Below are 14639 nucleotides of genomic sequence, written 5' to 3'. Positions count from 1 at the left end.
TCGGTTTGAAAGCTTATACCAGTACAAGGTTTTAGGTGAGGTCGTCATATTATCTTTCTATAATTTATTATAACACTTTACGACAGAATATCACACCTCTTCTCCACCAACTACGTTAAGAATGATTCTAAAGAGGCTTTGATTTAAATTTCCTGGTAGAATTACGCCACTGGTCTTAGAAAAGATAGAATTGTCTCCGAGATGAATCACGATAAGGCTGGACTATGATGATAAAGTGGTCTTGTAAATGCAAGCCAAGAATGAATGAAGAAATGCAGTTCATCCAATAAATGATATGACTACATACACTCCTACGCTATTTGATAAACTTTCGAGCCTTGGTACTTCGACAAACTAGTCTGATTTCAGACCGATCGGAACAGCGAGTATAATCAATATGTTGCTTCCCATGAGACCGCGACAACAGACACTTTGTCAATGTCGATATATTTTCATGCCAAGTCGATCTGCAACCCGAGGGTCGCGTTCATTACGGCATTTCCGTAAAAGAACTCAGTGCTGTAACAATTTGTTAGTGAACATAGACTGACGACAAAGACAAGCAATACATACCCCGCATTGCCGACATTGACATATGTGGATTCCGTAAATCTGCCCAAATTGGCCATAGCCAGCAGCCAGTCCTTCAGATCTCCAGAGAAAGAACCCTCAAACTGCTTGGTGGGCATCAAGGTGCTGACCGTAATCCCGGTGTCGGTATTGACATCTTCGTACAGTGTCCACGAGGTTCCAAAGAGGTTGTCAATGGTTGCAGCTGGTCCGTTGGTCCAGCCGATTGGGAGCTGGCCACCCTCGTACTGCAGCCAAAGCATGAGCTCATGCGAGGAGGAGGACGTCGAGTCACCTTTGATGTCATTGGTCATGAAGTCGAAGCAAATGTTCCCTGCTCGGATGGGGGATCAGCATAAAGTCGTGTTTGAGTAATGGTGTTATCGAACCCTTGAAATCAGTGGTATTGGTACGCGTCCAGCTGTAGTCTGCGGGGATTGACTCGATAGCGGACAATTTTGTCTCGAGGTTCTGGGTCAGACCGACGAAGGAGTACCCTTTTGGGACGTTGTTCCTGCAGTGAGTCTTTGGTGAGTTGTTGGTATCGATGGGTATTCATTGGCCTTACGTGTTTTCGACATAGTCGATGTTGGTCACGCTGCTCCAAAGAACCTCGTTGGTGCCGTTGACGCTTGTGGTGACTCCGTCATAATTAGTGCATTGCGTGCCGACTATCTGAGCGGCATTGTACAGCATGTTGTAGACAATCCATGGCGTGTTGGGAAGGATAAGGTTAGAGTAGTCTCCGCAAAGCTGAGTCGAGGATACGGCCCGAGAGGAAAGATCGCTAAGTCCCGGAAGGGCAGAAGCAGCACGCGTCAAAGATAGGGCCGCCAGGGCGAGAGACTGTGTGAAGAAAACCATCTTTGAATAACGCAATCTCCGAATCCAGCAGAGTCAATTGCTTAAAAGAGTGTATGAAGATGAGGTCGAGTGCCAACAGATCCTACGTCTAATTCTTCTGGGGAAGGTCTGGTTTTGTAGACTGTCGCTTTCGGCTTTGGTTGTACGGGGTTTTTCTAGCTGTAACCCCTTAGTGGGCCCTGTGAGAAGGGCGATAATGAAGAAGCATTCTGAAACCACGGCTCGAAAATCTCTGCAACACACTAATTTTAATAAAGAAGAGCATACACGCTGGTCTTTTTGCGCCAGGATTGTCCAATAATCCAAATCCACCTATATCGATGATACAATCCTGTATTGGAACTTCTCCAGTACGATCAGACAGGCGGTTCTGACTGTTCAACATGTATTTGGGTGGGTCCCACGAGATTGAGTGGGCCAATGCAGGCATATTACTGGTGTTGAATGGATGGCCTTAGTGCAGATCAATCATAGCGCCATCGGTAGTAAATTGAAGGACATTCCCAAATGCATCGTGTATAGTACTGTCTCACTCTTTCCAAGACCTTTCATTTTTAGCTACTATCCTGTGAATCGAATAGATTTAAAGGCGAGGCAACGGAGTGTCAGTTAGTGGCTAATCACTATAAGGGGGCAGCTAAGGAGACTAGTAAATCAAAAAAGCCTAACTTCTTCTCAGGGGATTCTATGCGAGCCTAATTTAACAGACTTTTTGATAAATATTGGCGTAATATTGTTACAGGGCATGAAAATGGTAAACATATGCCGACTAAGTTGGTGCAAGGGACAACGTTCAATCTGTCTTGACAGGAACCGACTGTTCAAAAGAAGCCGTTGCATTAGGGTCGGTGTACCCCGAGGCTTTGGACGAGCATTGCTCAATTGGCTCTTTGTTACAAAGTTCAGGGATGGGGATGCGAAGTGGTGGAACGAGCAGAGAAATGGAGACCACCGAAAGATTCGGGGTGAGAAAAAGAGCGATGCTACCTGGGTACATATGAGAAATGACGGGCTATCGCAGCTTGAAGGCCCTTATTTAGTCCCATGCCAGGCATGCAGAATTTGAAAATACTGAAGATACAACCGGAACCTTATGTAAACAAACAATATTCCTGAAAGGCACTTGAAGAAACTGACCATTTGTTTTGAAACACCTAGCTAAACATATAGTCTAGGTAGGAAAGGATTTTGAATATGGATGCAAGACTTCCAATAACCCAAAATTGACAACGCAGGCCGATAAACGAAGCAGCTAGATAGACTTCGGTGCGTGTGTTCAATCCAAGGAGAACTGGAACATTGACATTACATGAAGTAGGGTGTACAGGGCCGCTATGAACGGCCAGGCCTGCAACTCGTGATCGCTCATTCTATCCAAAACACGTCGAATGCTCAAGATGATGAACGGAGATGGCTCAGAAGAACTTAGAGCCAGGGCTATTAGTCACAACATGTCCTTTGAAAAATATACATAGTCGCCATTTGGCAGCCGTTACAATGTTACATCATCGAGCTCACTTATACATACCAATAAGAGCATCGAGGAAGTCAAGTTGTTACAAGCTCCCACTGGCTTTTATAGATAGGCTGAGAATAATTAAGTTGAACAGAAATATAATCAATCTTTTGGTACCAAAGTAACAATGAGCTTTGGTCGGGGTCGTGAGGAAGCAAATAAATTAAGAAATAGCGACATTCCATATTCCAGTCCTTCCTGTTATCGACGTGTCCTGTTGAATGATACTCTCTACCCGGTTCTGGCGTGAGCAGCATTCGCGATGGACCAATTCTACCCATACTAAAGCACCCTCATCGACTTCCAGTGGCACTCAGACAATTCGCTCACCAGAAGGGCCCAGGTAAGACAAAATCCATTTGCAAGAACCTAAACAAAATTCTCGAGTTTGGAAATACCCCTTAATGCACCAGTGGCCAGCCGGGCTTTCAAGTCAGGCTTACAAAGCCGTTTCAATTCTTTGAGATCTGACCTCTGAAGACTCTTATAAGGCTTCATATGCCATGCCAGAGAACCTTTCTCGTCAATGCGTTTTGTCTCGGCACCCATGTTGAGTAGGAGGCGGACGATCGATAAATTTCCGCAGAACACGGCCCAGTGAAGGGGCGTTCTTGAGTCCCAGGAGCCGACTTCCATTTTAGCCCCCTTCTGAATCAACAGCCGTACCATTTCTTCATTTTCCTTTGACACCGCCCAAAGAAGTGGAGTCATTCTATACAAATCACGAGCCTCTATGTGAGCGCCGCTTTGAAGTAGAAAACGAAACATGCTTTCATGGCCATTGATAATGGCCCAGTGTAATGGTGTGAGTCCACCTGCGCGATATAACTTAGGGTCATCACTTTCTCTAAACTCTGAGTCATAGGGAACGTCTAGGGGCTGGAGATAATAGCCGGGTCCATCGTGAACGTTAGGACAGCCGTAGTCAATGTCGTAGGTGTCCCTAGGGAATATTTCGATGGATGAGAAAGGGGGTTCCGGTACTTCGTCAGATTTGACTCCATCTGGTATTTTGGTTTCCCTTGGTGCTTTGGTTTCCTTCCATGCACCTGCTGAGATCAAGGCTTTCACAATTGGTTCATTTCCAATTTTTGTCGCAATCAGTAACGAGGTATGACCAGTATAATCAGATGCCTCCAAATCAGCGCCATTATCAAGCAGGAATTCGACTATCGCTTCATGTCCAAGTGAAGCGGCTAACAAGAGGGGTGTCATTCTTTTCCTGTCGGATATCTCTTTGTTGGCACCAGTATTTACTAGGTACTGCACAAGCTCTTCATCTCCTTGCTTGACGGCCCAGCATAGTGGAGTAACTCCTTCCTTAACAATGCGTGTATCTTTGTTAGCACCCTTTTCAATAAAAAGTCGTGCAATACACGTGTTGTATGTCTTGATGGCCGAGAACAGTGGAGTCATATCTTTGCTATCTGTAGCTTCCTTGTTCACACCCTCTTCAACCAACAGACGTACTGCTCTCTCCTTTCCTGAAATGACCGCCATGTGTAGCGGAGTATGACCCGACTCATTAGTAGCCTCTTTTGGTGCCCCCTCGTTAATCAGAAGACGTATCACTCTCGTGTTTCCCTTTGAAGCAGCTAAATGAAGTGGCATTGTCCTGAACGGGGCCAAAGCCTCTTTTTTTGCGCCCGCTTCGAGCAAGAGCTGCACAATGACATGGTCACCAGACATCGAGGCACGGTGTAGTGGGGTTTTCCCATGCTGGTTAGTAGTCTCCTTGTCAACGCCAGAGTCGATCAGAGTGCGCGTAAGCGCCATACAGCTGTTTCGAACAGCCCAATGTAATAACTTCTTCAATTCTTCCTCTCCGGGGTTTTTCGCTCGAAGCAATAGTGGGACTGCAACCTCAAGGTTTGCTTCCGCTGCAAATTTCAATGGACCCAGGGGCAGAGATATATTGTCCAAGTAAAACCCTGGATCAGAAGACTCATCGTATCGGGCTAGACCTTTTGTAAATCCCGGCTGCTTATTGACTGCTTTGCAGTGCAACGATGTCCAAAAAGGCTCCTCTGGAAAAGACCAAGCAGCATCATCCGTAGGCAGGAGATCCAGCAGCTCCTTATGCTCATTGATTCTCGCGAATCTCCAAGGTGTCCACCCATGGATGTCGAGTGGCGCAGGATCCGCACCTTTTTCTAATAGGAGGCTGACGACCAACTTATGGCCGTTCATCGAGGCAAAATGTAAGGGTCTCCATTCAACAATGTCGTCTCGTGCATTGACGTCTGCGCCTCGGCTTATGAGCCTTTGGACCATGACTTCGTCCCCGTGATCGGCGGCGCAATGTAGTGGTGTCCAGCCAAAAAGATTGTCTTTCGCTTTCAAGTCGGCGTCTTTCAGTAAATCTGCCACTTCTACGTGGCCATTCATAGTCGCATAATGGAGAGGGGTCAAACCATCAACATTTCCACCATTGAGGGTGCGTCGTGTAATGAGAAGCTTCACTACATAAGCATACCCCATCTGCGAAGCAACGTGCAGCGCAGTATCCCCATGCCTGTCCTTCAGCCTCAAATTATCGCCACTCCTGAGGAGCTTCACGATAGGCGCAGATCCTGACCATGCGGCTCGGTGCAAGGCTGTTTCCCCTTCACGACATTGTGCGGTTGAGTCAGCGTTCTGGTAAAGCAAATCATTGACCATTCTTTGATGTCCTCGCTCGGCTCCAAGGTGAAGTGGCAGTCTACCAAGCTGATCCCGACTTTTGATAGAGTGTGGCTCAAGGAGTCGCCGGAACGAACCGTAGTCTCCTTTCCAAATGGCGGAGTGAAGTGTTTCATCTTTAGAAGTGGTGATATATGGTCTCTGTTCAGAGCCAATGGGTGTCTCATTTGCACTTAGAGGTCCCGAGAGAATGATCACGTTCGACTTGATCCGAAAATTTTGAGCTTCGAATTCTTGGCTTAGAGAAATGGCAGTAATGTACTCAAATCGATTCTCAGTGATCTCTCTTACTAGCAACACTTCGTTTACTGACGCTGCATTGCAGTCAGCTAACAGTCGACACTGTTGCGGAGATCTTAGAGCATTTCGAGTTTTGACTCTAGCCATTTCGTGTAGTTGATCCAGCATGAATGTTTGTTCGAATCTTTCTGGGAAAGGGACAATAAGCCATCGTCCTCTAACATCGCCGTTATTGAGGATTTCAAGTGAACTTTCAGAGTCGCTTAAACGCATATCCTTCAAGAAATCAACAGGGCACCAGGTAAAGCTGTCATTGAATGTGATAGCCTTGTGAAAAAGATGGCCAGGTGAAGTCTTTCCAATTTCTTTCAGAATACTCTTGAAGGTTTCCTGCGGATTTTCCTTTGGCTCAGTATCAATCAGCAGAGCAGCGATGTTGGACATGTCATAAGTCCACGATGTATGACGCGGCTTCAGCACACGGAGGAGATCGTCCAAAGTATCAACCCTGCGCCGGAGCTTCCTAATTATCATGGAAGCCTCTTTACGTGGGCCATCGGGCTCATTATCTTGTGCCAGAATCTCCACATCAAGATCTTTAATAACTGGCCCCTTCTTCCCCTTGAAGATAACCATCACCCTCCGAGACTTCATCAGTTCAAGAGCAGTCCAACCTCGACTGAACCAAGGAGACATTAGGATCGCAAAGCATGCCGTTTCCGGGTTCCATTTCCAGTTGCGTAGAAACAAATCGTGGACTAAGGTGATTCGAGCGTTTTCATAGGCGGTTTGGATGTTCTTAGTAGCTTTATTGCGGGCAGCCTTTCCACTAGGAATACAAAGTGTATCCCACCAGATACCGTCGCATTGAAGCTGGTGCGCAATGTCCACAAAAAAGTCGTAGAGGCACGTGTTGACCGATCCATCCTCCCAAGCCCCAGTTCCAGTGCCATCTGACCAAACGTGGGAAATGGCCATATATGGAAAAGGCTGTTTCAAAAGGCGTGTTCCGCGCAGGTCCCACGCTGTGCATGCTTCACTCAAAACCGCATGTTCCAGCTCACTTCGACTGAAAAGGCTTTTGAATCGTAAACACTGGGAGTCTTCACATTGATGTGGCTGACGAACTCCCGTGAAGTTACGGTCGGAGTAGATACATCCCTTAATCGTACATTTTGTGTGATCATTGTAGCCACCCAGTGAGCTTGGCCTTGCAATCAAATTTGAATTTGGCCAGATTCGGGCGAGGTTTTTCCCAACGGCCGCCCATAAGCGGTTATGGCAGATATTGAGCTCGTTTCTCGAGAATCTGAAAGCTATCTTGATCTAGAGGGTTCATTGTAATGGATGAAAAGAGCTTTTTTACATAAGCTTTGCTGTCAGAATACACTTGTACTCCGAAGTTCTCACTGCTATTAAATCTTGTGTCAGCGGAAAATGGTGAAAGTCGAATTTGGAGCATTAGTTGCGACTAGTTTTGCCACGGGGAACCAACCATTTGATGAATCAAACCCAGTCTTGGTGATGAGAAGAATGTGTTTTCGGTATGAAAAGGTCCAAACTTCTATACTGGCAACAACCAAGTCTTGAGGCGAGCCGCCCGGTGGGCCCGTGCTGAATGTCTTCCCATGCAGGGGAGCCTGACTCGCAGATGTACACCCTGCGAGATATTCCTAGCGTCAGCATTCTCCTCCAGGAGGAAATAGAGAGTCCAGATGTTTGGCGCATCGTAGACATCATACATTTCTTATGGCCGGCAGAGCTAGCCATCAATATCACAGTTATGGGATATTTGCGTATTCAACAATGCCTGCAACTCTGGGAAGTACCCGAGTAACCAATCAACGAATATCCCTGTCTGACGTGGCTTTATCTGCGGATTCGCGCCGGCCCCCAAGCTTCCCATTTCATCCGCCAGGCAACGCCGACCAGATGATGACTGACTACACATGTGTCAAAGCATCAAACTGTTACGTTGTAGAATACGTTGTGCTATGGAAACATGGTGAAAATGGGCAGTCGGAGACCAATGTTTGGTTTGTTCTATCACAGAATGGAATAAGCGAACGATTTTTTTCTTAGTGGAATAAAATGCCACTTACTGCTTACGTGTAGGTGCAGGTGCTAAGAGGCTGAGTGTTTCGGCTAGCGCTACTGTTGGGCGATGGAGGTGACTGACTTCTCACCCGCACCTTGTGTATAGCGCACCCAGCCTTATCCGCCATCCCAACGTATACTATGCGTGCTCAATACAACCTGTTTCCTAACAGTGTAACCACAGTTCGTGAATGAGCTTATGGTGCATGCTTACTATTCAACCCCAGTTATTCTTCTCGAGTTTTACTGAGCCTTTCCTGAGGAAGAGTGCGCCCTCAGTGCAGAATCCTTTTGTTCAGTTGAATCTTAAGGGACATCCAATAATTACGAATGATATCTCGATTCTCGCGCTTAGACAGAATTATCCACTTTGTATGATTCGAATAAATCGAGTCTCTGTGAGTAGGCAGTCTTTGGCTATGTAGAGCTTTGTTTTTGTGATTCCTCAACACTCGATGAGGACACTCGCATTTTTTTTCCTTTGTTTTGCTCTTTGCACCCTGTCCTGAGGTCCAAGTCCGAGGGAATATTGCAAAACTGTTTGATAACTGGAAATTAGAAAAAGAGTGATATCATCGTTCATTAACAAACAGAGAGCTCTGAGTCTATTTGTATTATGAAAATGGAAGTTCAGTCAGTTTGACTGATGATGCTGGTCTAATAATAATCGGCCTCATTGCTTCTTTACTAGGCTTCTGGGAATCATGCAAGATACTTTGCTCGACCACTATGGCTGGGTGTTTTTCTCAGCGATCCTTTGAAACACGGCCGAAGGGTCCAAGAATGTCTCTGCCCGGTAGCACTTAACCCGCCCCAGATCGTCCTCCCGAACAGCGAAGACAGCAAATCCTGGAATTGTGATCACATCGGTATCCGGGTTGTCTCCTTTGACGAGATATCGGATGGTCGCAGCTTGATAAATTCGAGGGGCGACGTAGTCAAAGTAACGGATCTCATGTGTCATGATGTCCAACTGGCCGAGTACATTCTTGAACATGAGTCGCACCTCATCGCCTTTGATCACCGGGCTATTGGCATATTGCATTTCCACATCATCGGTCATAAACTCGTCAAGCCATTTGTCGGCGTCTAGAGTAGCGCTCGCGCGGTGAAACTAGGCAATATCGTAAGTTAATTATCTTGCGAAATTGTGATAGACACAATCATACAGCTTCGAGCCACTTTGTGGCAGCTTCTTTATCGAGTTTCGGACTATCCGGCATCATGAAAGAAGGATCCCAGAAATTCAAGTCAAAGGCTATTTTGGAAACAAAGTCAACTTATGTGACCATTGAGAAACTGGAAGTTACAACCTTGGAAATACTATTTAACCAAGCGGGGTCGGTTGTCGGAAATTGCTTAGAAATTGATGGCTTGTAAATGTCAAGTTTAGCGCAAAGACGTGATAAGCACTAGCTCCTTTTTCCGAATTCCTTCTGCTTGTTTGACGCTTGAATACATATAGACCGAAGTAAAAGAAAGAATTGGAAGTTGTAGATAGAGTTGCAAACATTCATGGAAGTCGTGAATCCCGACGGAGACAATCCGACTATATCAGTTGTCCGGGGGAACTTGTTGCCAGCGAGTCTTTTCCGGAAAACAATCGACCCGACCTCACTAAATCTGATCAACGATTTACATTTGATGAGAAAGAATATGTGGACTGTACACCGTGATCATATTTCTTCCGAATGATGATGAGAGAGATCCTTCAGGATACAAATCTAGGATGAGAGAAAGAACCCCTTGCCTAGCCCCGTCAGGGGCACGGCTTTGGTAATAAGCTCATGCTACTATCTCACCACCAAGTGTTAGTTAACGAATGGCAGATCTTGACCTACGGTTTCCGCCTAATGCTCAAGACCTTGTCACTATCACAAAGTCATATGACAAGAAAACCCAACAACAAGTTAGGGTAGGGAACTCTAGGCAAATGACGCTTAGAAGGGATAATCAGATGCTATATAATGGAGCATAATGATCATGAATCGTGAATCAGGAAATGAGTGGCATTGTTGTCTCTGTCTATCTCTGTCTCTACAGTTGTAGATTGCCCATATCCCTTCCTTGAGGACACCCTGACCACCGCTGAGGCAGTAATCATGCAGATCACGTGATTTCCCCACTACAGCACCCAATTTAGCATCTTATCGAAGTTCTTTCTGTGTATTTCCCTCTAATGAGGTTCTACACACATACGACCACAGGGTGTGGAGAACAGGGCTTCCCGTCCGCTCAGCCGTACTCAAGCCACACGCCGGTAAGTTAGTAGTTAGGTGGGTGACCACTAGCGAATCCTTACTGTTGTATGTGTTTCTTTTTTTTCGGTTTCTCGTTTCTTATTAGCTAAAAAATGTACTGTCTCCCGATTACCATAGAATTAGAAAACTATCAACTTCCCTCTTTTGCTTGCTATATTACAGAACAAGCTAATTCTTTCTAAAACGAGAACTTATAATAAGAAATCTCCGGCGGACGACGATAATCGTAATACTAACCCTCTCTGGCTAATTCACCCTGATAAAGAAATATTATATCATAAAACGGGACTTTTATCTACGCTATATCTTCTAAAGTACACCCTTTAATCGCTTTGTACTTATCTTTGATCCTTTACATACCGTCGTAAAGATTATACTCCTCCTAGCTCTCTCGAATAAGTCGAATAACTCCCCTATTCTTTTTAGGGGTAAGAATAGAGTCTAAGATATCCTACGTAATCAAACGATAGTACTAGTTTCGGTAGAATGTTAGATTTAGGCTAGTACCTATTTTTCTAGCACTACGTGTAAAGGGTATACGTTACTACAGGTGTACGGCCTGTCAATCAGGCAAGGGAGAAACGGTTCCAAAGGGAGGAAGCATGTTACGCACTGGCTAGCGGGTCGTCGCTAGGTTAGAAGACTTTCTGGGTTATACTTGCCTGTATGCTAACTTCCAACGTCAACGATCTATCTCTTAACTGTACCGTTGCCCAACAAGCCTTATACAGGCTAAGTCCTTTCGAGGGTATCGAGGAGCGATGCTAAGTAGAGCGCCGATCAAGTCTATACCGGAGTATTAGCTAGATTGTAGTGTTTCCAAGTTATAACCAAGTTGTACGAGTCATAAAGGTTTCTGAATGGTAGATATAAGTAATAATGGATGATTGAACACGAAGAACTAAACTAGATAAATAAGGTCCTTATATATCCTAAGTTCTTCCTTAGTAGATTGGTAGATAGTAGAATAGTAGAACTGTTCTACTTAACGACTGTCGTTCTACTACTCGTATGATCACGTGTTTTCCGTGTGATGATTAATTGCAATAATCATTGAGACGGTGAATCGGGGGCCGGAAGTGGCCTTACCGTCACCTAGCGTTGTGGTGTATTCTGGGTGCTGGTAAATCAAGGGCCGAAAAGGGCGCCTGCCCTGTTCTCTGATTGTTCGTCACGTGATTTCGATGGGTCGGTCGATTGACTGGTCCATGACCGCCTATCAATAAGTTGCGGCCCTATACTGATTGATGCCTGGTATGTCCGTAACACTTAGCTCTAGTAGGTATACCGGTAAATAATGAAGCCCTAGGCGCGAAGGCTATTTTTATAGAGTTCCTAGTCGATTTAGTCGGGAAGGTATAGGGGGTCTACGTACTATAGAGGTAATAGGGTCTATCCTGCTCCTCTTATGTGAAGACCACTCAGGACGATGTCAATTTCTTTTAAGTGGGCACTATTATATGGAAGACAGGATGTAGCTTCCAAGGTAAATTATTTACTTGGCTCATTCCCTGGCTTACCGACCTGCCAAAACGGTAGGCTAGGAGTGGGGAATGAATCAGACTCTATCACTATATCATCCAACAGTTCCGCTTGAGCGCTGTATAGTTTTTTTTGATGATGTCAGTGGTCCAATCCCTGATGTACGTTCTAATATAAGGCACGATAATACAAGTTCTTGACATTTTTCACTAACCTCTTACGGCCCTTGCAGCTATTGAGATCTTGAGGAATATGTGATAAGAGTCTTCACACGCCACTGGAAGAATATCGACGTTGCTCTACACTGCCTGGCTATGCTTTGAGAAGATCATGTTGGATACCAATAATTAACCGGTGCTTCGATTTTTCTAAGGAATAAATATTACCGAGCTTTTCGAGAAGTTAGGCCTTGACAAATCCAGTGGCTGATGAGGAGGATCCACAATACCGCAGATTGCTAGATCACTCGACCTGGGTTACTGAGCCGAAGCGATGGACCCATCACTACTTGGGCCAATCTTCACAAATCTTAAGCAAGGAATATGCACAAGGCGCGATCTCTGTAGATTTTCGCTAGATATTTGATGTCGTAGTAACTGTGAGTATCCTATTTTTATCTTACTTGGAACCCCTCTAGGTTGACTTCCAGCTAATCTATTGACATTTTACCTTCTTTACCACCACAAACGTGATTCTATAGGTGCTTCTAGGGGTCGTGATATCCAAAAGTCCTCCATATGACTTCACAGTGTTGATTGTAGGTGGTGAAATTGCAGGTCGGGCTCTGGCTCGGGCTCTGGCGCACGTAGGTATTTGCTCGACAATTTTGGAGAGAAGAACCTACACCGCTGCAACTGCTGGAGGCGCCTCAATATGAATTTTTCCCAATGGAGTCGAAAGCCTCGATAAACTCGGAATATTCGACGAAGTTCTTGAGTCGGTAGATCCCATCAAAGAAGCTTACCTTTGGAGCCAGGGCACACTTCTTCGCCGCCCGGTCTATCCTCGAATTGTTACCCAAAATTCTGTCTTCAATAACATAAGATTCAACTTTTTGACTTGTGAAACAATTAGGCTTGGCTATCCAAATCTGTTCGTGCGTAGGCACAGACTCCTTGAGATTCTATATCGCGATCTTCCCGAGAATTTCGTTCAAATATTATACGAGAAAAAAGTGATTTCAGTCGAAGAAATGCCAGAGGCCGTGAAAGCTACCTACGACGATGGATCAATTCACGGGGTGCAATCGTCGTTAGTGCCGATGAAAATCGCAGCGTTGTTGAACGCTATATCAGCAAGCTCAATTGTTGATATCATGAAGTCTTTCGTTTCTTTGCTTCTTCCCACCTCGGCCCTGGCTGGATCAGTGCTGTGGAACGGCATATTCAACACCTCAGATACGGTCGCGGACCTCGACAGGTGTAAGTCAAGTGGGTGTCGATGTCGTGAGCTTGGCTAAACTCTTCCGCAGGGTCCTGGTCTAATCAGATCGGGGCCTATCAATGGTACATCCACGGCTCTGGTGAAACCACAGAGTATCTGGGCTTGTCAACCGATTTTAAGAACCCAGCGGCTACAGATGCGAAGGGACTACGCACCAGCATTGTAATCTAAGACATTTCCACAAGAAGCGTTGGTTCCCCCAAGCTAACATACCTAGGACGGAACATCCTTCTGGGAGGGTCAAACGATGGAGCGCACCGAACTGATCCCACAAACCAAGTCCGATCTAGGTTCGGGTCACTTGTACTATCATTTCTCCCTCTCCACCAAATCGACAAATCCACCCAGCTCGTCATTTGAGCATCAAATTGCTTTCTTCGAAAGTCACTTCACTGAGATTCAGTATGGTTCATCTGGAAGTGCCGACAACACCCTTCGTTGGAATGCAAATGGAAACACGCAGTGGTCTGTGCAGCTGGAAGCAGGAAACTGGTACAACTTTGCGTACGATATAGATTTCGACGCCAAGACGGTCGGGCTCTGGGCTTCAAATGGATCAGATGTCTTGACTGAGGTTGTGAAGCCGGTCACCGCTTCTACGTCAACCAACTCAGCCGACTGGCATGTCGGTGTCTTGAGGTTGCCTGGAAGCACAAGTGATGACACGGAAGAAGACTGGTATTGGTCAGGCGTCTATATCGAAGAGGCGCCAATCACCACTAATATTGGATCTGGGAGCTCTTCTTCCGAAGCTTCTGGCGAGTCGGCTTCTATTGCTCAGACGACAAGGACGATCCAGGCAGCTGCGGCAGACAGCACTACCGTTGCGGCCATCCACGTAGCTACGACAAGCTCGGCTCTTACGACTACTGCTGAGACCAGCGTTCATTCTCCCGCAGTCTCTTCAGTTACTGCATCGTCAGCTCCTTCCTTCACCTCTGTGACAGATGCAGTATCTACCCCGTTTACAACTTCAAGCACAACTGTGACATATACGTCATCATCTTCGCCCTCCTTCCCATCTGCATCGACTGCTGCAGAATTCCTCGAAGAAATCCGCGTTTTGATCAAATCCCTTGTTTCCCGTTCGAATAGCCTGCACTCGCGGGACTTTGGAGTACCGCTATGGCAACAATGCAAGGAATGCGCAGAAGTGTCCTAGCTAAGATGTATTCACCAAATGCTTCGACAACTGGGAAACTTCGAAGTCCTCTTCTCCATTTTCGCTTTAAATCTTCTGTTTCGCTTATTGCTGCAGATCCTCTTGCACGATTTCAACAATTTCTTCGAAAACTCTCACAATAGTCTCAGTCATAGAGAGCGGTTCACCTGCAGCAATAAGCAAGTCCTTGTAGATGAACAAATTGGTGGTGAGGGTTGCGGTAGTAGAAGTTTCTGGCTCATTACGCCGGTAGGACTTCATAGTCGAAGCATAAACAGATCGGTAGAGCTTGAGTGTATCAGGTGAGTATTCTTAGACGATA

The 14639-nt window shown here is 45.8% G+C and overlaps 5 protein-coding genes across 5 annotated transcripts; 1 reads left to right on the top strand and 4 right to left on the bottom strand.

Annotated features, from left to right (window-relative positions):
• Positions 1-452: 452 nt before the first annotated feature.
• On the bottom strand, positions 453-884 carry N7511_007728 (uncharacterized protein; the record flags this gene model as incomplete). Its single annotated transcript, XM_057130105.1, has 2 exons — positions 453-519; positions 574-884. The coding sequence occupies 2 exons, from the start codon at positions 882-884 to the stop codon at positions 453-455; spliced, it is 378 nt and encodes a 125-aa protein (XP_056981888.1).
• Positions 885-1134: 250 nt separating this feature from the next.
• Positions 1135-1434, bottom strand: N7511_007727 (uncharacterized protein; the record flags this gene model as incomplete). Its single annotated transcript, XM_057130104.1, has 1 exon — positions 1135-1434. One exon carries the CDS (start codon positions 1432-1434, stop codon positions 1135-1137), a length of 300 nt encoding a protein of 99 aa, XP_056981887.1.
• Positions 1435-3319: 1885 nt separating this feature from the next.
• Positions 3320-6850, bottom strand: N7511_007726 (ankyrin repeat domain-containing protein; the record flags this gene model as incomplete). Its single annotated transcript, XM_057130103.1, has 1 exon — positions 3320-6850. One exon carries the CDS (start codon positions 6848-6850, stop codon positions 3320-3322), a length of 3531 nt encoding a protein of 1176 aa, XP_056981886.1.
• A 1846-nt stretch (positions 6851-8696) lies between these two features.
• N7511_007725 (uncharacterized protein) lies at positions 8697-9192 on the bottom strand (the record flags this gene model as incomplete). The annotated part of the gene is made up of 2 exons (XM_057130102.1): positions 8697-9083; positions 9139-9192. 2 exons carry the CDS (start codon positions 9190-9192, stop codon positions 8697-8699), a joined length of 441 nt encoding a protein of 146 aa, XP_056981885.1.
• Positions 9193-12904: 3712 nt separating this feature from the next.
• Positions 12905-14317, top strand: N7511_007724 (uncharacterized protein; the record flags this gene model as incomplete). The annotated part of the gene is made up of 3 exons (XM_057130101.1): positions 12905-13133; positions 13184-13317; positions 13373-14317. The coding sequence occupies 3 exons, from the start codon at positions 12905-12907 to the stop codon at positions 14315-14317; spliced, it is 1308 nt and encodes a 435-aa protein (XP_056981884.1).
• Positions 14318-14639: the final 322 nt, after the last annotated feature.

The sequence above is a fragment of the Penicillium nucicola genome (genome assembly GCF_028828085.1).
Source record: "Penicillium nucicola strain IBT 29836 chromosome Unknown utg000008l, whole genome shotgun sequence".
NCBI classification, from domain to species: Eukaryota; Fungi; Ascomycota; class Eurotiomycetes; order Eurotiales; family Aspergillaceae; genus Penicillium; species Penicillium nucicola.
This window is presented reverse-complemented; position numbering and strand designations above follow the sequence as displayed.